General features: G+C 43.1%; 1 protein-coding gene across 2 annotated transcripts; it reads left to right on the top strand.

Moving 5' to 3' along the window:
- The first annotated feature begins 164 nt into the window (after nt 1-164).
- Nucleotides 165-20,791, top strand: LOC138979719 (kynureninase-like). 2 transcript variants are annotated; one of them, XM_070352453.1, is made up of 13 exons: nt 165-218; nt 4,965-5,229; nt 6,600-6,720; nt 8,368-8,450; nt 9,860-9,921; nt 10,139-10,210; nt 10,560-10,634; nt 11,025-11,171; nt 12,467-12,565; nt 12,812-12,938; nt 14,383-14,468; nt 15,570-15,812; nt 16,801-20,791. In XM_070352453.1, the coding sequence occupies exons 2-13, from the start codon at nt 4,983-4,985 to the stop codon at nt 16,951-16,953; spliced, it is 1,515 nt and encodes a 504-aa protein (XP_070208554.1). In that variant the 5' UTR covers nt 165-218; nt 4,965-4,982; the 3' UTR covers nt 16,954-20,791. The 2 variants fall into 2 exon arrangements, with proteins under 2 accessions (XP_070208554.1, XP_070208555.1); XM_070352454.1 differs by lacking the exon at nt 165-218 and adding an exon at nt 4,128-4,185.
- Nucleotides 20,792-22,522: the final 1,731 nt, after the last annotated feature.

Genomic DNA, 22,522 nt, shown 5'->3' with positions numbered 1-22,522 from the left:
TGATTTGCATTATCCTTCAAAACTAACGGGGTAAACTAGCTTTTAGCACAACATTCTTTGTTTTTAAAGACAAAATTGTATTTCTTGAAGGGAAATAATGTTATTGCTTTCTAAACAAACTTGTTTTACGACTAAAGGTCATAGTTGGAAGCAGGAAGGTGAAGGCCATGGCTTGACCTCAATGTTATTGCATGAACAATTTGGAGCGTGCTGATAAGGTAGGAAGCGTGTTTCTGTGATACTAGCGTGTCGTCTACACTGATAGTGTCGTGTTTTTCCTTTCGTCACTCTCAGTCGCAAAGGAGACACAACGATTTGTGTAGGTTCTGTAGATTTATTAACAGCTGGAACAACGGTGACAATATCTCTCAGCACAGTGTAAGAAAGAACAAGTGCAAGACTGGTAAAGAACAACAATACGTGTGCGCAGCCCTACTTATATAGTTAATGGACATACGAGAATATTCGGGAAACATCGACACTAATCTGGTTAGATCTACACAGTTCCATCTGTTCGATGAGCGTCTACGCTTACGTCATGAGTGACTGCGCACTTAATCAAAGTAAGTTCCATAATGTTCTTTATCCTTCCATTCGATTCCAGTGGTATCTAGCGATCTCCACAACACCTCCCCACCTAAACTGATGCTACTCCTGAAGCATCAACAGCAAAGTCTCTCTGTGGGTTTGCGTGTTCTCTTTGACCGTCTTGGATTGTCTGGTCCATACTCTGGAACGGATGGAGTACCTTTGGGTTTGGTCTGTCTCCGAGTTTGTGGCACAGTTTCCAAGATCTCCATGGGGTGATCTGTTACAAGTTCAGAAACAGTGTCCACTTCCTCACCAGGTTCATTGTCTTCCTCAGTGGTGTAGCGTGGCTGTAGCTGTTCCCAGTGTCGTCTCCATACTGGACCATGAGGAATGACCATGACGTTGAAGCAGCGAGTACCCAGAGACTTCTTGATGACTGCTGGTACCCATCGGGGTTGTTTGTCTCGGCGAGGTCCATGGTACAGAGCATACACAGGATCTCCGGCCTTGTACTGTCTGGTTACCTTGACGACAGCTTTCAAGTCTGGAGTCATCTGAGACTTGGATGCCTCCTTGTGGATTTGGCTGTAGTTCCTTTCTGCAGCCGTGAGAGTCTTGGACACGTTGGCGATTGGGCGCTCGCTTCCATCTGGATAGCGATGAAATAGGACTGCTCCAATTCCAACGTTGGACGCGTCACAAGCTAGTCCCAAAGTCTTGTTTGGATCGAAGTGTACCAGAACTTGATCCGAGGAAAGCACATTTTTCAACTGTTCAAATGCTGCCTGTTCCTCATCTCCCCACTTCCAGGGGTTCGCCTTCTTCGTCAGGCGGTAGAGCGGCTCTGCCATGCTGGCCAGGTTAAGGATGAACTTCCCGTAAAACTGAACTGAGCCCAAGAAAGACTTCAAGCTTGAGACGTCCGTAGGGGCTGGCATTTTCAAAACTGCCTCGACCTTCGATCCTTTGGAGATCCCTTCGGCCGATAAGGTATGTCCAAGGTATTCCACACTGGCTTGTGCGAACTCGCACTTTTCACGACGACATCTGAGTCCTTTGTCGTTCAGACGAGTGAGCAAACGTTCCAGGTTGCTCAGGTGGTCGTTGGCGTCCTTCCCGCTGACGAGTATATCATCTTGGAAGACGGCAACACCAGGTAGATCACAGGTCAGGTTTTCCATGATCTCTTGAAAGTAACCAGGTGCTGACTTTATCCCGAAAGGAAGTCGTTGCTGCAGGAGTACCCCACGGTGAGTGCTGAGGGCTAGCCTGCGTTGACTCTCTGGTGCCAGCTTGATCTGGTTGTAGGCATCAGCAAGATCGATCTTGGTGTATCCGAATCCACCTCCTAGCTTCTGCATCAGTTCCTCTGGGAGTGGCAATGGATGACGGTGATCTTCAAGCTGATCATTGATGCCCACTGAGTAGTCACCACAGATCCGTAGCTTGGGCTTCAGGGTGCCCGAGGTTTGTGCCTTACGAATTGGTACCACTGGCGTTCCGTATTCATTGAACTGGACTGGCTTCCAGACTCCTTTGGCGATGCCTTCTTCGTAGCCTTTGGCGAGGTCATCACGAAGAGCGAAAGGTACCGGACGTGCCTTGTGAAAAACCGGCTTCGCATCAGACTTGAACTTCACGTCCAGTTCGAAGTCCTTGAGACATCCCAATTCTTGTTTGAAGAGATTTGGGAATTTATCAGACAGTCTGTGACAATCACGTTGCAGGGCAGCATAAGGCGCGTTGGAGGTCGCTGGATGCGTAGGTTTTGCACCCTCACTCTTAGCGTGACTCTCTATGCTCCTCAGTCCTAGAGCATTGTCCACAGAAATTCCCAGAGTCTGGATTGCGTTGCGTCCTAGCAGATTCAGATGAGGGATCTTGGTGACGATGTACGGAATTGAGCTTTGCTTACCAGTCACTGGATCCTTGGTTTGGCCCATGAAAGTTCCCAGCACGGGCAGGTCGTGCTTGCTGGCAGATTCGTAACGATGTGTGACGTCATCCAGCTTCGGTTTTCCTAGTTGTCTCCAGACCGGAAGAGAAACAAAATTTCCTGTAGTTGCGGTGTCCAGTTCCATGGTGAACTGTCGGTCCTGGATTGTTATGGGTACATCCAACCTAGGAGTATCTTGGGGAACTTCACCGAGGATCGCGTTGACAAGCTCTGCTTTCGTGACTCTCTTCACGGAAGCCTGGGAATGTCGTTCCCGATTCTGATGTTGCTTTTTTCTACAGACAGCTTCCAAATGTCCTGTGACGTCACAGTATCGGCATTTGGCGTCTTTGTAGGGGCAGTCTGTTGCTTTGTGGGCCTTTCCACATCGGTAGCACTTCCTGTCTGTGGAATTAGACTGCTTGTGGTTCTTTCGTGGACCCGTAGTCTTGTTCTGGTGGACCTTGTTGACTGGCATGGTCTTGGAACCGTAGACAGTTTCCTTGGCAACCATCGCTGCGTCTTCAGTCTCAATCGCGACTTGGACAGCACGTGCGAAATCCAGCTCTGTGTCCTTGATCTTGAATAGAGCCTTTAAGACAGCCTCATTGTTGACAGAACATATGAATCTCTGTCTCAGAGCTTCGTCTTGTGGGTTTTTGATCGAAGGAAAGTCACAGGTAGCGGCGTCTTGGCGTATGCGCGCTGCTAACTCCTGGAGAGTTTCGCCTGGCTTCCGTTTCATGTCACTCCAGAACTTGAAACGTTCTCGCACTATGAAGAGTTTCGGGTCGAACTGTTCTTTCATGAATTTGACAATCTCGTCCATTGTCAAACTGTTGATGTCCTTGGGCGGATTTTGCTGAGTAGCCAGATTTGCCAGTTGTTTGTAGACCGTAGCAGTCTGATTCGTCAAGAAAACTTGAGCCTTGCGCTGCTCCGGCACGGAGTTGGCGACCACAAACGTGCAAAATCTTGACCAGTAGTCAGGCCACAGTTCCGATGTTGCATCAAACGCAACAAAAGATGGGATTGCAGCTGCCTGTGTAGTAATGGGAAAACGTAGATTCGAAGCACTCGGATCGTCGTAGCTTTCCTCCCTGGCAGAAGCTGCGGCACCACTGAACACTTTCATCATCAACTCCATCTGGTGCATGTGTTGCTCCATATCTTCCTTGTGCTGGCGTTGCTGTTGCTCCAACTGCTCCCTTAGAAGCGTTATCAGCTGCTCTGTTTCCGTCATTTTGCAGTAATAAGTCACTCCGAATAGACAAGGGAAGTAACTGTCGGCGACGCCAGTTGTCGTGTTTTTCCTTTCGTCACTCTCAGTCGCAAAGGAGACACAACGATTTGTGTAGGTTCTGTAGATTTATTAACAGCTGGAACAACGGTGACAATATCTCTCAGCACAGTGTAAGAAAGAACAAGTGCAAGACTGGTAAAGAACAACAATACGTGTGCGCAGCCCTACTTATATAGTTAATGGACATACGAGAATATTCGGGAAACATCGACACTAATCTGGTTAGATCTACACAGTTCCATCTGTTCGATGAGCGTCTACGCTTACGTCATGAGTGACTGCGCACTTAATCAAAGTAAGTTCCATAATGTTCTTTATCCTTCCATTCGATTCCAGTGGTATCTAGCGATCTCCACAACAGATAGTGTCAGATATTTGGTAACCAGTAATCTTGCACTTTGGCGTTGTAACATATGTAAGTTTTTGTCGATTTTCATTGAAGGCGTGCAACTTGAAATGATTTCTTGTGGGATGACAATGTGAATGACTGTTGCTACATGTAGGATTTTGCTAGTTTCATTTTCCCAACAACAGAAATCTACCGCTGTTGCATTTTTGGGGTTTGACATTAACTTTCTCTGATAGAGAATCACGATGTGTTGTGCTGTGCTGTATGTGTGAGTGTGTGTGTGTATGTGTATGTGAATGTGTGTGTGTGTGTTTGTGTGAACTAGCTGTTCGTCTGTGTCTGCGTGTGCAGAGGTGGGCCTTGATTTGACACCGGTTGGTAACTCAGGAAAAAGAATTGTCCGGGAATAATAGCTACCGACCTGGACTCAAAAGCCAATTTTATGTTTGTGCATTTTCTGTCTTGGTTGTTGTTAAAAAAATGTTAAGTATTAATGCTTGAATTGTATGGATTTGTAAAGCACCATGAGACTGTTATCTGGCGGTGAACAGCGCTATAGAAGAATGTTTTATTATTATTATTAATATTATTATTGTACAAAAACGGCATATATAAATAGTGGACTACATCATTTTTTCTGTGTCTTTTTTTCAGTCTTTGCTTGGTCCTTTTCAGGCAAAGTTATTCTTGTGACACAGGAAACACATGTGTTAGTTGTTTGCCTTCAAAGTGTTGGTGTATCCCAGGGGTGTACCCACTAGTGGCGGGTAGAAATCCTGTCGGGCTGAAGATAATATTCAATTATAAAACTGAAAGTAAGAAACATTTATCAATCTTTTGTTCAGTCTGTTTCATAAATCCGGATGATGGCAGAAGCGGCGGTGGCAGCTAACGGAACCACGACCAGCCACAGCAAGTCTTCAAAAGATGCCGGTCATATTTTCAACTCTCAAGACGGACTGCATCCCAGTGAAAAGTTGTTGTCGATTGCAAAGCAGCTGAATAAAAATGTGGAGGACCTGGACTTTGCTCTATACATGGATGAACAGGATCCCCTGAGGCATCTGAGAAACGATTTCTTCTACCCCAAAATGAAGGATCTTGTGTCTAGTAAGCATTGTTGGGGAAAAAATTGTGCAGTCACTTGTGTTTCGGAAAATGTACAACCTGAGTCTGCCTGGCTTTCTCTTTTACTCTGTCTGTCTGTCAATCTCCCACGCCCCCACACCTCAATAGCCAAGAAGCTAGAGAGAGAGGAAAGAACAAGCAGTTCCTCCACATGGACAGATACCATAAATCAACAATCTCTGCAGAGTGGGATTTTTTATTTTTTTTTTTTATTTTTTTTTTTATAATGAATTAATGTCCCGCAGTGGGGCACTGCGGTTATGAAATTAAAGGCCCCTCCTGTTTTTGGAACCGCAGGAGCTTTCTAGTTTGCTATTAGGTAGATTTTTGGTTCCTCTTTCCTGTCATGCTCTCTTTTTCTTCATGAATTCTTTTCTTTTTTCTGCCTTCTTGCTCATTCACCTGTATTTTTTCCAAAAATCTCTTCTCTTGCCGCTTGTCTCGCGATTCATGTATAGTTTAATCTGTTAGTGTTCTGATGTAAGCCCAGCAGTAGATAGGTTAAGCCTATTTTAACATACTGGAAACTGGTAATCTTCCAGTAGGTATTAATTTAGTTTTACTAAAGCCTGCTGGGACACAAGTAATGGGTTAGTGCATTTGTAAACAGGAATCGCTTGACAAGTGGCCCCCTTCATCCCCCCCTTCCTCGTCCTGATATGGCTCTGCGTAGTCGGCTGGACGTTAAGCAACAAATAAACAAACAAACAAATGAATTAATGTCTGCAACATGCATTTGTAAAGACTCTTCTTCTTCTTCTTCTTCAGCGTTCCAGAAATTCTGGTGACGTGTGAGCTTGTTTGCCCATTTGGGTTCCCCACACTATACTCTGAGAGCATAGTCAGCTTCACTCCGCTTTCGTTGGGTAGGCATGCTGGATATTTTCGTGTTTCCATAACCCACCGAACTCCGACATGGATTACAGGATCTTTTCCGTGCGCACTTGGTCTTGTGCTTGCGTATACACATGAAGGGGGTTAAGTCACTAGCAGGTTTGCACATAAGTTGACCTGGGAGATCGGAAAAATCTCCACTCTTAACCCACCAGGCGGCAGCGACTGGGATTCGAACTCATGACCTCCCGATTAGGAGGCCGACGTTTTACCACTGCGCCACTTCGCCCACCATCCCATTCCCACTGCACTCAATGACACACACACACACACAGACTCACAAACAGACTCAATATTGCACAGGTATCACTTTATCAGTCAGGATGCTGATTTTTAATATATATGTGTCCAAGGGGAGGTATAGTCTTGTCCCTTGTAAAAGCCTTATCTAAGATGGTGGGTCAGATAGTTTACACAGAAAGGACTGTGCCTACAGTGTTTTGTTCGTTTGCCTGCAGCTGACGTGAGTATACTGGACGCAGAAGAGGATTGTGTGTATTTCTGCGGTAATTCCCTGGGGCTGTGTCCACGCAACACTAAACAACACATGGACGTGGAACTGGATAAATGGGCCAAGCTGTGAGTTGTCTGTTGTGTGTACAAATGGGCCAAGCTGTGAGTTGTTTGTTGTGTGTACAAATGGGCCAAGCTGTGAGTTGTCTGTTGTGTGTACAAATGGGCCAAGCTGTGAGTTGTCTGTTGTGTGTACAAATGGGCCAAGCTGTGAGTTGTCTGTTGTGTGTACAAATGGGCCAAGCTGTGAGTTGTTTGTTGTGTGTACAAATGGGCCAAGCTGTGAGTTGTCTGTTGTGTGTACAAATGGGCCAAGCTGTGAGTTGTTTGTTGTGTGTACAAATGGGCCAAGCTGTGAGTTGTTTGTTGTGTGTACAAATGGGCCAAGCTGTGAGTTGTCTGTTGTGTGTACAAATGGGCCAAGCTGTGGGTTGTCTGTTGTGTGTACAAATGGGCCAAGCTGTGAGTTGTCTGTTGTGTGTACAAATGGGCCAAGCTGTGGGTTGTCTGTTGTGTGTACAAATGGGCCAAGCTGTGAGTTGTCTGTTGTGTGTACAAATGGGCCAAGCTGTGAGTTGTCTGTTGTGTGTACAAATCCAAAAACAGACAGACCGCCAACATTCCAAAATCAGGCATGGGAATTGTCCGCGAAAAGAAAATTACGTTTCAGCAAAAATAACAAATTGTCTGCGGCCCTTTCCTCCGAAAACGGCGTATGACTGCCTAAATGGCGGGGTAAAAAAACGGTCATACACGTAAAATTCCACTCGTGCAAAAAAACACGAGTGTACATGGGAGTTTCAGCCCACAAACGCAGAAGAAGAAGAAGAAGTCTGCGGCCCAAAAAATTGTAAATTAAATTATATGTATACTAGTATTGTCTCTCTATCCATAATTTGCTTACACAAGAACTATCAAAATATTGGTCTATGAAATGCAAAAATTCGTTCGGCCCCTGGACCTTGGCCTATTTTCAGAGTTTTTTTCTATTTTGGATTTCCCATGCCTGAAAAAACCAAGAAAGGTATGTTATTGGAACGTTTCATTTGTGACAAAATGTATGTGAATGTATCGTTTTGTTTTGTCATATATTAAACATTCCAGTAACATACATTTCTTGTTTTGTGTGTGTGTGTGTGTGTGTGTCTTTGAGTGCAGTGGGAATGGGATGGTGGTGTGGAAGGGTTACTTGTGTGTGCGCTTATGTTGATGTGTGCGTCTGCATGTGTGTGTATCAGTGCATGAGTCTATTATGTTTGTGTGTGTGTGTGTGCAGGCGTTGGTGTGTATGTTTTAATGAGTGTTCACTGTGTTTGTGTTGTGTTTATGTGTGCGTGTGTGTGTGTGTGTGCAGAGGGGGATGCATGGATGTGGATGGTGCCGTTATGTGCATGGGTCAACTATACTTGTGTGTGTCTGTTTGTGTGTGCAGGGGGGGGGGGGGGGGGGTGTTTCTCTGTGTGTGACTACAATGATGGGAGATGGATTTGGTTTAGTTTGGGGGGGCCTGAGTAGCCTTCAATATTGATTTCCCTGTGATTAGTGGCCACCTGCCATGTGCGGCCAGTGTGGTATGTTCAACTGTCTTTATTTGGTGTTTAACGTCGTTTTCAACCACGAAGGTTATATCGCGACGGTGTTCAACTGTAATGCTTTGTTTAATCAAACTGAATGAAAAGAACATGAACAATTTCTGTTGATGGTTTGTTTCAGTGGGGTGCAGGGACATTTGAATGGGGTGTTACCATGGGCTCACTGTGATGAGTGCGTTGATATGGACATGGCAAGGCTTGTAGGTAAGTGTGTTTGTGTCTGTCTCTCTCTTTCTCTGTCTCTCTCCCCCTCCCACCTTTCATCTCTCTTTCTTTTTCACTCTCTCTCTTTCTCTTTCTCTCTCTCTCTCTCTCTCTCTCTCTCTCTCTCTCTCTCTCTCTCTTTCGATCTCTCTCTTTCTTTCTCTTTCTCTCTCTCTCTCTCTCTCTCTCTCTCTCTCTCTCTCTCTATCTCTCTCTCAATCTCTCTCTCTCTCGATCTCTCTCTCTCTCTCTTGATCTCTCTCTTTCTTTCTCTCTCTCTCTCTCTCTCTCTCTCTCTCTCTCTCTCTCTCTCTCTCTCTCTCTCTCTCACCATTTATTTTCCAGTTAAAATCTTTCTCTCTCTTTCTCCCCCCTCCCTCCCTCCCACCTTTCATCCCTCTCTCTTCCTCCCTCCCACCTTTCATCCTTCTCTCTTCCCCCCTCCCTCCCTCCCACCTTTCACCCCTCTCTCTTCCCCCCTCCCTCCCACCTTTCATCCCTCTCTCTTTCACGTTCTCACTCTTTCATTCTCTCTGTCTTTCTCTCGCTCTCTCTCTCTTCCCCCTCCTTCCCTCCCACCTTTCATCCCTCTCTCTTTCACTCTCACTCTTTCTTTCTCTCGCTCTCTCTCTCTTCTTCCCTCCCACCTTTCATCCCTCTCTCTTTCACTCTCACTCTTTCATTCTCTCTTTCTTTCTCTCGCTCTCTCTCTTCCCCCCTCCTTCCCTCCCACCTTTCATCCCTCTCTCTTTCACTCTCACTCTTTCATTCTCTCTGTCTTTCTCTCGCTCTCTCTCTCTTCCCCCCTCTTTCCCTCCCACCTTTCATCCCTCTCTCTTTCATTCTCTCTGTCTTTCTCTCGCTCTCTCTCTCTTCCCCCCTCCTTCCCTCCCACCTTTCATCCCTCTCTCTTTCACTCTCACTCTTTCATTCTCTCTTTCTTTCTCTCGCTCTCTCTCTTCCCCCCTCCTTCCCTCCCACCTTTCATCCCTCTCTCTTTCACTCTCACTCTTTCATTCTCTCTTTCTTTCTCTCACTCTCTCTCTTCCCCCCTCCTTCCCTCCCACCTTTCATCCCTCTCTCTTTCACTCTCACTCTTTCATTCTCTCTGTCTTTCTCTCGCTCTCTCTCTCTTCTTCCCTCCCACCTTTCATCCCTCTCTCTTTCACTCTCACTCTTCCATTCTCTCTGTCTTTCTCTCGCTCTCTCTCTCTTCCCCCCTCATTTCATCCCTTTTTCTCATCTCATTTGATCATTGACTTTTGAGGACTTAAGAATATAATGATTTGAAGTTGAGTTAAATTCTGCTCGTTCAAAATGTTTTGAAGTGTGCTTATTATAATAGACAATGGTACACATTACATGTATGACTTAATGGTTAGATTTTGTGACTTTCTGATGTTTGACAGGTGCTAAGGAAGGGGAGATAGCCCTGATGAACGGACTAACTGTCAACCTGCATCTAACACTGGTTGGTATAATTTAGTATTCAGTATTCTTTACTTTCCTTGGAGAATTTAAATTTAAGAGGACTGTTGATCAATTTCAAATGTGAAAAATCTTGAAATAACAACCTTTTACAAAATCTTTTTGTTTGTTTGTCTGTCTGTGTCTAATGATGTTTTCGAGGTTTGTTTCAGATCTCATCGCAATATTCTGACGACAACTTCTTGTTTTTTCTCCCACAGATATCTTTCTATCGACCAACTCCAACGCGACATAAAATTCTCTGTGAATCCAAAGCATTCCCCTCTGATCACGTGAGTAATAGACATAAATTATTTTTACTCGTTTACAGGTATAATACGTTATTTGTATGGTTGACCAAAATGGGATATTTTACACAGATTGAGTGTTCCTCCAAGACCGTGCCAGTGGTTGAGGTGAACTAGGACTATCAAGGTCTATGTAAAATGTCGTATTTTGGTCAAAAATCTAAACAACTTTTATGTATTGATCAATTTTGGTCAGAATTCCTTTTGTTTTTTACGATTGAACGCACACAAAATTGCACTCTTTTGTATTCTCGGCTAATCACCTAAATATGACTTTTTGTCGGGCTCTGATGTCGCATGGCTCAAAGAAGGGAAATCATTTTGTGTGTCGCAGTACGCATTTGAGAGCCAGATACGTCTTCACGGTTATGATCCAGCCACCAGCCTTGTCTGCATTGAACCAAGACAGGTAGGCTTCACCGCATTTCTTCTCTGGTTTTGGCTTTTTACATTTAGTCAAGTTTTGACCAAATGTTTTCAGATAGACTGGGAATCAAGACCAAGGCAGTGGTGGCAGTAGTGTGTGTGTGTGTGTGTTTGAGTGTAAGTGTGTGTGTGTTTGAGCGTAAGTGTGTGTGTGTGTGTGTGTGTTTGAGCGTAAGTATGTGTGTGTGTTTGAGCGTAAGTATGTGTGTGTGTGAATGTGGATAGGAATTCCCAGAAAACTACAGGGCAGATCTAACTTTACAGGAACATTCTTCCAGATGGTATTCCAAGGCGATTTTCTCATTTTCTCCCAGTGTTTGATTCCTTCCCAGGTAACACTGTAATGGTATTTTCTCTTGTGTTTCTGCCGAAGGGTGAATCCACACTGCGTACGGAGGACATACTGAAGAAAATAGAAGAGGAGGGGGACAGTATTGCGGCAGTGTGTTTTTCTGGAGTCCAGTACTACACTGGTCAGCTGTACGACATACCCACCATCACCGCTGCTGGTCAGAAAAAGGTAAAGTAGAGTGGACAGTGGGAGACAGTCAGTATGTCTTGTGAATTAACAGTCATTGACAAAGTGTGAATGCATTCTGGTGAGTGTGTGTGACTGTGTGTGTGTGTTTAGAAAGGATCAGTGTGTGCGGGGATATATCTCAGTTGGTAGCGCGCTGGATTTGTATTCAGTTGGCCGCTGTCAGCATGAGTTCGATCCCAGGTTTGGCGGAAATTTATTTCAGAGTCAACTTTGTGTGCAGACTCTCTTCGGTGTCCGAACCCTCCCCCCGTGTACACTACATTGGGTGTGCACGTTAAAGATCCCACGATTGACAAAAGGGTCTTTCCTGGCAAAATTGCTAAGGCACAGTTAATAATTGTCTACCTATACCCGTGTGACTTGGAATAATAGGCCGCGAAAGGTAAATATGCGCCGAAATGGCTGCAATCTACTGGCCGTATAAAATTTCATCTCACACGGCATCACTGCAGAGCGCCTAGAACTGTACCCACGGAATATGCGCGATATAAGCCTCATTGATTGATTGATTGCATATTTAAAAAAAAAGTTTAATAACTATACATGTGTGTATAGGCACCTTAAAGGCACAGTGCAGCTCACAGCCTTCGTTTTGCGTTTTTGTTGCAGCTGAGTGCATTTACAGTTCAAAAATCCTCCTATGGTAGTAAAACAAACCCAAAACTACCCAACGACGACATCTGTGAAGCTCGACAGTTTCTTGTTCACGCGAGTGCATAAATTAACCTTGTTATTACGTGGTGTTTGGTCGGAGTTCGATTCAACTGAGTGATTCCGGCCTCCATTTTGTTTTACACAAACTCATGATGACGTCTGACATAGTTTGCTAGTGACGTGTCTTTTTGTGCATGATGTGGTGATCTACCTGATCTAAATTTAGATCCAAAAATAGGCCAAGACCAGCCGGGTCCGAGTACGAAATTAATTCGTAAAAAAATCGCAGTTCTTGACTCTTTGGGTGCAAGTCAATGAAACTTGGTAGTTCTTCTAACGGATAGCTGCCTGAGGTATGACTAAAAGCCCAAGGGGCTCCGTGCACCTGGATTTGACAAATTCAGTACCTTTAATAACTATACATGTGTGTAAAGCCACCTTAATTATAACAGAGTGAGAAAGAGATAATGTATGTTTCTGAGTGTGTACACTCTAGAAAACTCTCATGGCATAACGTAAATGTAACCATGAAAATCAAGCAGCATTGGTCTCTGCTTTTGTTGCCAATAAAGTTTGTTATTTTGTGGTGTTTTTTTCCAAATATGGTGTTATTGTTGCAGGGTTGCTATGTTGGTTGGGATTTGGCCCATGCTGCGGGAAACGTGGAGTTGTACCTACATGACTGGAATGTCGACTTTGCCTGCTGGTGCACATACAAGGTACACACTTTTAATGTTCTTGCCTTTGTCAATGTATGTAACAGATGCCTATTTCAGATTTTTTTTTGAGACAATTAATAGTTTCCCAGCCTGGAGTGAGACCATAATGTGCAGAACATTAAACATAATTCGTGTTGATATTTATTTTTGTCAATTGTCAGCATGAGTCCAGTTTTTCTTGTTTCTGTTTTGTATGTGCAGTGTTTGTTTTTCAGTGCATGAACAGGAGTGGGGTTTGTTTTTCAGTACATGAACAGCAGTGCAGGCAGCCTTGGTGGTTTCTTCCTCCATGAGAGACACAGACACAACGACTTCCCCAAACTGCTAGGCTGGTGGGGACACGCCATGGACACTAGGTTCAAGATGGACAACAGTCAGTGACACCTCAGTTTATATTAATTTTGATCGATGATTTTCAGAAATAACTCTGTCGGAATTGTGTGGGTTGTGAAAGAGTTATGAGTATTGTTGCTTTTTCTCGGAAAAATGTTGACATGCGCTTCCTGTACACGTGTTTGCTACTGACTGGGCTATATTGTCACATGGGAAATAATGTCACATGGGGAAACTTTCCCATGTGACATTACAGGCCAGTCACCAGCAAGAGGGTGTGTCTCATTAACACTCGTACAGGAAGCACATGTCAATATTTGTCTGAGCAAAAGCAAGGGTACTCACTCTTTCACAACACATACAAACCCGACAGAGTTATCTCCGGAATTCTTCTATTAAACAAGGGATATTGTTTAGCATCAGTAAAACACCAAAACTACTTTCTTTTCTAAAACAAAACAAAAAAACAACACTTTGCTATCATTTTAGCTCTGCAGAATGGGTGAACTGTTATCAAGGTATCAAAGAAGGACCGCCTAAAACTTCAAGAAATTCCCAGAGCTTTTGTGTCCGCTTTGGTACAGTGGAACCCCCCTTTTAAGACTTCCTCCATTTTAAAACCTTGCTTTTTCACATTTTCTGTTCATAATCTTTGTAAATTGACCTTCATTTTAAGACTCCCTCCTCCCTTTAAGACGTAATTTTCTCACATTTTCTGAGCATGAGGTCTCAAAAGACGGTTTCTACCCCCAGCGGGTTAGTGGGGAAGAATTTACCCGATGCTCCCCAGCATGTCGTAAGAGGCGACTAACGGATTCTGTTTCTCCTTTTACACTTGTTAAGTGTTTCTTGTATAGAATATAGTCAATTTTTGTAAAGATTTTAGTCAAGCAGTATGTAAGAAATGTTAAGTCCTTTGTACTGGAAACTTGCATTCTCCCAGTAAGGTAATATATTGTACTACGTTGCAAGCCCCTGGAGCAAATTTTTGATTAGTGCTTTTGTGAACAAGAAACAATTGACAAGTGGCTCTATCCCATCTCCCCCTTTCCCCGTCGCGATATAACCTTGAATGGTTGAAAACGACGTTAAACACCAAATAAATAAAGAAAGAAAGAAAAGACGGTTTCTACTTTGACCTTCATTTTAAGACTCCCTCTTTTTTAAGACCTGATTTTTTAATGTCTTAAAAAGGGGGTTCCAACATACTTATATCTGATGCTCTGTCTGTCAATGTGATAAAGTGTAAGCATCTAACATCTACTTCTGTCATCTTGTTGCAAATAAAATACGGTCAACTGCATTGTCATAAAATTTAAGCTCAGCTGTTCATGGAGTTTTACCAGATGAATATATTTAATCATTGAACTACAGGGTTTGCAAACATGTCGGTTTTTAATCTTCATAATTTTGTTCTGATGTAAATGTATATGTATTTGAATGAACGAAACATGCATAGCTGACTGGTGATGTGTCTTGTCCAGAGATGGATCTGAGTCCAGGAGCGTACGGTTACCGCATCAGCAATCCGCCGGGACTTCTGGTGGTGCCCACTAAGGCCAGCATGGAGGTAGGTGTGTCTTTTCTTAAAGCTGAGGTGTATCGATAAAATTAATTAATTGGCTTTTGGAAAGAAAGAGGGGTCACAATGAAGCTCCATGGAGGTAAGCGTGTGTTTTCTTAAAGCTGAAGTGTAACGATAAAAATAATTCATTGGCTTTTTGACAGAAATAGGGGACTCAATGCAGCTCCGATCCATCTTTTGCAACCCTGGATACTGTCTCCTGATGTGCTGTGTTGGTGTGTTACAGTTGAATATTAGATCTTTTCCCTGTACAAAAAAACAATACAACAAAAATGTTCTCTCTCCCCCAATTTAAGACTTCCTCCAATTTGAGACTCTCCTTTCTCAGATGTGCTGTGCATAGCCTCTGTATACTGGGTGGCCGAGTGGTAACGCACTTGCGAGAGGTTGCAAGTTCGACCCTGGGTCAGGGCGTTAGCTATTTTCTCCCCCCTTTCCTAACCTAGGTGGTGGGTTCAAGTGCTAGTCTTTCGGATGAGACGAAAAATCGAGGTCCCTTCGTGTACACTCCATTGGGGTGTGCACATTAAAGATCCCACGATTTACAAAAGGGTCTTTCCTGGCAACATTTTATAGGCATAGCTAAAAATGTCCACCACAATACCCGTGTGACTTGGAATATTAGGCCGTGAAAAGTAGGATATGCGCCGAAATGGCTGCGATCTGCTGGCCGATGTGAATGTGTGATGTATTGTGTAAAGAAATTCCATCTCACATGGCATAAATAAATCCCTGCGCCTGGAATATGTGCGCAATATAAATTGCATAAAATAAAAATAAAAAATAAAAAATAAATCCCTGCGCTTAGAACTGTACCCACGGAATACACGCGATATAAGTCTCATATTGATTGATTGATTGATTGATATTGACCTGCATTTTAAGACTTCCTCCAATTTGAGACTGTCCTTTCTCAGATGTGCTGTGCATAGCCTCTGTATATTGACCTGCATTTTAAGACTCCCTCTCTTTCAAAACCTGATTTTCTTAGATTTTGTTGGATCACAAAACAGGGTTCTACTGAAGAGGCTTTTCCAAGTTCGAAATACACAGCCACTCCTTCAGAAAAATGTTTTGCGGCTGCAGGTGTTCAACAAGACGTCGATGAAGGAGCTGGTGGGCAAGTCGCGACTGTTGACGGGCTACCTGGAGCTGCTCATCAACCGCTGCTACCACAAGCCAGCCGGGGCGGTTGACGGAGACGGAGACCATGTCTACGTCGACATCATCACGCCCTCCGACCCCAAGCAGCGCGGTGCCCAGCTCTCTCTGTCGTTTAATATCAATGTCCATCAGGTTATCAACGAACTGTCCAGGAGAGGGGTTGTGGTAAGTTCTGGTGCTCTCTCTCAATTTTGATCTCTCTCTCTCTCTCTCTCTCTCTCTCTCTCTCTCTCTCTCAAATACACGGACACACACATTGACATGCTCTCACACACAAGCAGCCCAGTGCTCAGCTCTCTCTGTCCTTCAACATTAACGTCCATCAGGTTATCAACGAGCTGTCCAGGAGAGGAGTTGTGGTAAGTTCTGGTGTTCTCTCTCTCACACACTTGCACACCCACAGGCTGTGTGTGATGCACCACTTTACACATGTAAGAGCGCATGCATGCACGCGCAAACACACACACCCAAACAGCACGGCGCTCAGCTCTTTCTGTCCTTCATCACCACCATCCATCAGGTTATCAACGCACTGTCTAGGAGAGGGGTTGTAGTAAGCTGTTCTGGTGCTCTCCGACTCTCTTCCTCACACTGTGTGTGTGTGTGTGTTGTGTTGTGTTGTGTTGTGGTGTGTTGTGTTGTGTTGTGTTGTGTTGTGTTGTGTGGTGTGGTGTGGTGTGGTGTGGTGTGTGTATGTGTTGTGTGTATATGTGCATGTGTTGTGTGAATGTGTTGTATGTATGTGTTGTGTGTATATGTGTTGTGTGTTTGTGTGTGTGTGTGTGTGTGTGTGTGTGTGTGTGTGTGTGTGTGTATGTGTGTGTGTGGTGTGGTGTGTGTGTGTGTGTGGTGTGGTGTGGTGTGTTGTGTGTGGGTGTGTGTGTGTGTGGGGGGGGTGTGTGTGTGGGGTGTGTGTGTGTGTGGGGTGTGTGTGTGTGTGTGTGTGGGGTGTGTGGGGTGTGTGTGTGTGTATGTGTGTGTTTGTGTGGGTGTGTGGTGTGTGTGTGTGTGTGTGTGTGTGTGTGTGTGTGTGTGTGTGTGTGTGTGTGTATGTATGTGTGTGTGTGTCAGATCTGTAGAGGTCTTAAGAGGGGGGTTCCATTGTATTTCTATTATCGTCGTAAAATAAAGAATTGTCTCTGTTTTGTTTCAGTGCGACAAGAGGCTACCTCATGTGATCCGGGTGTCTCCGGCGCCTCTCTACTGCTCATTCCAAGACGTCCACCGCTTTATGCGCTACCTGGCCGACTCCCTGGAAGCCGCAAAGAACTGCACTGAGCCTGTGGATTCCAGCAAACACCACTGAAACCTCCGTGTCTCTGGCAGTTTTATCTCTGTTGTTGTTCCTGTAGTACAGTGGAAATCGTCTTTTAAAACTCATTGTCTCCCAGGGAACGGATATATCCGTACCCACTCATATGCCTCTATCTGACCAGGTACGGCTATATCGGCTCTGACTGTTAGCTAGCTTCAGTCATTTCCTGTAACGTCCATCTAACGCCTGCATTCCAGCGTGCTGATACACAGTTACTACAATTCTGAGTGACCTGCTGCAGCACAGCTGGTCTCAGCTAAAAAAAAACTTGGTCAACATAGGTGCCAGGGGTAGAAAGTGTTAAGACTTTAGAAACTCTGAGAAAATCAGGTCCTACACAGGAGGGAGAGTCTTAGAATGTGAGGACATTTACAGAGGTCATGAATAGAAGTCCGGGAAAGCAAGCTCTGAAAAGGGGGAATTCTTAAGTTGGGGGTCTTAAAAGGGGGTTCCCCTTGTAGTACAGTAGAAACCGTCTTTTGAGACCTCAGAAAATGTGAGAAAATTAGGACCTACAAAGGAGGGAGTTTTAGAATGGAGGGAAATTTACAGAGGTTATAAATAGAAAATCTGAAGGAAAAAAAAGCGCCTGGTGGGATTTGTACAATCTCCCCGGTCAACTTATTTGCAGACCTGCTAGTGCCTTATCCCAATTCTTATGTACATGCAAGCATAAGACCAAGTGCGCACGGAAAAGATCCTGTAATCCATAGAAACATGAAAATACCCAGCATGCTTCCGCCGAAAGCAGCGTATTGGCTGCTTAAATGGCGGGGTAAAAACGATCATGCACGTAAAAACCCACACGTGCAAAAAGGATGAGTGTACTTGTAAGTTTCAGTTCATGAACGAAGAAGAAAAAATGTCTCTACCCATTTCTGTTTATTTGTGGCTTTGGGGTGTCATTACTTGTTTGCTATTAAGATTGGTTTGTTTTCCTTTCACAAAATAATCAATCATGATTATAGACAATCGTAAATCTGCATACAAATTTCATGTCTGGATCTTGTTTCCACTTGTCATTTAAGTGTTAATCCAACTACAATCAATGTGTACATTTGTAAGGACCCTTACAGAATAAAAAAAAACAAGAAAGGTATGTTGTTGGAGCGTCTGATTATTGACAAAACATAACGTTACGTTCACTAAAATGTTCAACTTATGTATAAAAAAAATAATAATAAATAAAAGAATACCTGTCACGGTTTGTTTTGTCAATAATTAATTTTCCAACAAATTACCTTCTTCTTTTTATTTCATTCTGAATTTTGAAACGTTGGCAGTCTATTTGTTTTGGGATTAGGACAATTCCAGGATTGTTTCAGGAAGTCCTCTGACACTCACTCTCCAGAGACATGTTTAGAGGGTTTTGTGACTGCAATTTTCTGATGTTTGGGGTTGTGTTTTGTCTGTGTGTTTTAATTTTCTTTGTACTGTGATGCTTGAAGTCTTTTGCTTTTTTGCCATATTTTAAAGTAATATTTCAGATAAACCTGCATGAAATATAACTAATCTTCATAATGTATTTAGGGTTAATGTATTTGTCTCTCTTCCTCTCTTCTCAAAGCGATAGATGTAATCAATTTTTCTCATGTGTGTGAATGTAGTGTGGAAACACACTTTCAGTCTCTATGACTTGGACTGAAATCATTTGACAGATGCGCATTCTCAGAGTGTACTTACAGACAATCACCAGATATGAAAGAATACATTTGGAGGCTGTGGTCCATATTAACAAGATTTTTGCAGTAATGAATTCTGAAGATCCTATTTCACAATGTCTTAAAACCTAAACAGAAACCGATTTTTGTTAACACACTGTGATCTTTAACATACTGGTTTTCCTTTTTGTTAAAGAACATTTTATGTATTTTTTTTAAAACAGACCAATATGTACAGCTCAAATCTTGTGGATATTGACTTGAGTTTGATCTGATATCATTGCATACGTGAAATATTTGTGTGGTTTTTTTTTCACTTCATTTTTGAATATGGTTGTTCATTGTGTTTGATTTCATTGTAGAATTTGCCTGTTAATTATCTAATGACTGGAGGTTATTGGTCATGTCTAATACTGAATTTCATGAAGCTGTTTGTCTGTTTAGTCTGTCATTACATTATTAATTGTGGGAATGTCATCTTTGGTTCTCAATCAGGATTTTGTGAAGTGTTGATCTTCAAGGTTGTATGAACGGTGCTGCAGCACTGTTTACCTCTCTCTCTGTTTGTTTGCTTAACGCCCAGCCGACCACGAAGGGCCATATCAGGGCGGTGCTGCTTTGACATATAACGTGCGCCACACACAAGACAGAAGTCGCAGCACAGGCTTCATGTCTCACCCAGTCACATTATTCTGACACCGGACCAACCAGTCCTAGCACTAACCCCATAATGTCAGACGCCAGGCGGAGCAGCCACTAGATTGCCAATTTTAAAGTCTTAGGTATGACCCGGCCGGGGTTCGAACCCACGACCTCCCGATCACGGGGCGGACGCCTTACCACAAGGCCAACCGTGCCGGTACCAGTTTACCTCTGCATATATAGGGCTATGCTTACTTGTATGCAAGTGTGTGTCAATGTACACATTGTTAATGTCATGAAGGAAAAGGATCCAGTTAAGCCCAATTAATTGCTGCTTTCTGTGCAAATACAGTCGAAGCTGTATATAAAGATGAACATCCACCCAACGAACTGGCTAAAAGGGGTCCTTACAGATGGCTGGTTGTGATGCAAAGGTGAATTATATTGAAAATAAAATGTCGGGGGTCCTTTGGGTGGTGGTGGTAATGGGCTGTCGGTCATTACAGAGTGGTGGGACTTGCAAGCAAGTTTGTTTTCTTAGCATTTTACATGTATGAGGCCAAACCAAAATATATGTTGGTTTAGGGTAGCCCAACCCACCCTATTTTTTCTTGCTGACCCTAACACTTTTTTTTCATTTCTCAAAAAAAACAAAAAATCTGGCACATTTTGCAAACCATACCGAGACTAAAAATGTAAAATGAAATTTAAAAAAAAAGCTGACCCTAATTTTTTTTGGTCATGTTAGGGGTTCTTTGAGGACCAACATATATTTAGTTTGGCCTAAACATTAACTGTAAAGGGCATGGTGTTATGTTGTAAAGGGTATGGTTATACATGTATGTCTTGTAAAGGGCGTGGATACATTGTAAATTAAGGAACCCAATTAAGAACGATTTTTGTTTTGTCAGCTACAGTTCCATACACTTACCATTCTTGTTTCTTTTTTATTGTTGTTTTTAACATGAGTTAAATTGAGTGTCAAATTTCATTGCTTGTGTGTCTTTATTTAACTGATGGATCTGTTTCATTGGTCTCCACAAGATTTGTTCCTGGTTGTAAATTGACTCTTGCTGCTCAAAATGAAATCTGGTGCAGATATTTTGCTCATGTGTTCTTTTTGATACATGTAATTACTAAGGCACGTGATGAGTTGTTGTGTTATAAGACTAATGCATGGGTGGGATTCTTCCAGTATATGCCGGAAATTCGGATTCGATTATGGCCTGTAAGAGGCGACTAACGGATTCTGTTTCTCTTTTTACCCTTGTTAAGTGTTTCTTGTATATGTTTGTAAAGATTTTAGTCAAGCAGTATGTAAGAAATGTTAAGTCCTTTGTACTGGAAACTTGCATTCTCCCAGTAAGGTAATATATTGTACTACGTTGCAAGCCCCTGGAGCAAATTTTTGATTAGTGCTTTTGTGAACAAGAAACAATTGACAAGTGGCTCTATCCCATCTCCCCGTCGCGATATAACTTTCGTGGTTGAAAACGACGTTAAACACCAAATAAAGAAAGAAAGAACACACACTTTCAGTCTCTATAACTTGGACTGAAATCATTTGACAGATGCGCATTCTCAGAGTGTACTTACAGACAATCACCAGATATGAAAGAATACATTTGGAGGCTGTGGTCCATATTAACAAGATTTTTGCAGTAATGAATTCTGAAGATCCTATTTCACAATGTCTTAAAACCTAAACAGAAACCGATTTTTGTTAACACACTGTGATCTTTAAAGGCATACTAACGCACTCCCGTGTTTACAAAGTGTAGTTTGCCCACAATCGATGTCAAACGCACCATAAGACCATATAATGACGATACGTCACCATGCGCGGACCATAATACATGCATTACAGCTTGTTCTAGCCTCTGAAAAAGTGAGGATGTCAACAAAGCCGCGGTGTTCTCTCCCTTGCATCAACGTTACATGTGTTGCCAAATCTATAAATAGGACGATCCAGATCAAAATGAAAATTCAAATATCTCAACATTTAAGGGGTCCTAGACCACAATATTTTGCAGGGAACTTAATTTAGTCTGTCTCCAGCTGTTGGTAAAGCAATTAGCGTGTATAGTCATCGAGTACATATGGCTTTAACATACTGGTTTTCCTTTTTGTTAAAGAACATTTCATGTATTGTTTTTAAAACAGACCAATATGTACAGCTCAAATCTTGTGGATATTGACTTGAGTTTGATCTGATATCATTGCATACGTGAAATATTTGTGTGGGTTTTTTTTCACTTCTTTTTTGGATATGGTTGTTCGTTGTGTTTGATTTCATTGTAGAATTCGCCTGTTAATTATCTAATGACCGAAGGTTATTGGTCATGTCTAATACTGAATTTTCATGAAGCTGTTTGTCTGTTTAGTCTGTCATTACATTATTAATTGTGGGAATGTCATCTTTGGTTCTCAATCAGGATTTTGTGAAGTGTTGATCTTCAAGGTTGTATGAACGGTGCTGCAGCACTGTTTACCTCTCTCTCTGTTTGTTTGCTTAACGCCCAGCCGACCACGAAGGGCCATATCAGGGCGGTGCTGCTTTGACATATAACGTGCGCCACACACAAGACAGAAGTCGCAGCACAGGCTTCATGTCTCACCCAGTCACATTATTCTGACACCGGACCAACCAGTCCTAGCACTAACCCCATAATGTCAGACGCCAGGCGGAGCAGCCACTAGATTGCCAATTTTAAAGTCTTAGGTATGACCCGGCCGGGGTTCGAACCCACGACCTCCCGATCACGGGGCGGACGCCTTACCACAAGGCCAACCGTGCCGGTACCAGTTTACCTCTGCATATAGGGCTATGCTTACTTGTATGCAAGTGTGTCACTGTACACATTGTTAATGTCATGAAGGAAAAGGATCCAGTTAAGCCCAATTAATTGCTGCTTTCTGTGCAAATACAGTCGAACCTGTATATAAAGATGAACATCCACCCAACGAACTGGCTAAAAGGGGTCCTTACAGATGGCTGGTTGTGATGCAAAGGTGAATTATATTGAAAATAAAATGTCGGGGGTCCTTTGGGTGGTGGTGGTAATGGGCTGTCGGTCATTACAGGGTGGTGGGACTTGCTAGCAAGTTTGTTTTCTTAGCATTTTACAGTGGAACCCCCATTTTATAAGACCTCCAAAAATCTGAGAAAATCAGGTCTTAAAAAGGAGGGAGTCTTAAAATGGGGGTAATTTAACAGAGGATATGAACAACAAATCTGAGAAAACGGGGTCTTAAAA

Source organism: Littorina saxatilis, linkage group LG11, assembly GCF_037325665.1.
Source record: "Littorina saxatilis isolate snail1 linkage group LG11, US_GU_Lsax_2.0, whole genome shotgun sequence".
Taxonomy (NCBI): Eukaryota; Metazoa; Mollusca; class Gastropoda; order Littorinimorpha; family Littorinidae; genus Littorina; species Littorina saxatilis.
This window is presented reverse-complemented; position numbering and strand designations above follow the sequence as displayed.

Excerpts from the sequence above, each read along its gene's own strand:
- LOC138979719 (XM_070352453.1), top strand. The coding sequence starts at position 4,983 with ATGATGGCAGAAGCGGCGGTGGCAGCTAACGGAACCACGACCAGCCAC. Across the intron at positions 8,451-9,859 it reads GGACATGGCAAGGCTTGTAG|GTGCTAAGGAAGGGGAGATA; the intron begins GTAAGTGTGTTT and ends GATGTTTGACAG. Across the intron at positions 12,939-14,382 it reads TAGGTTCAAGATGGACAACA|AGATGGATCTGAGTCCAGGA; the intron begins GTCAGTGACACC and ends TGTCTTGTCCAG.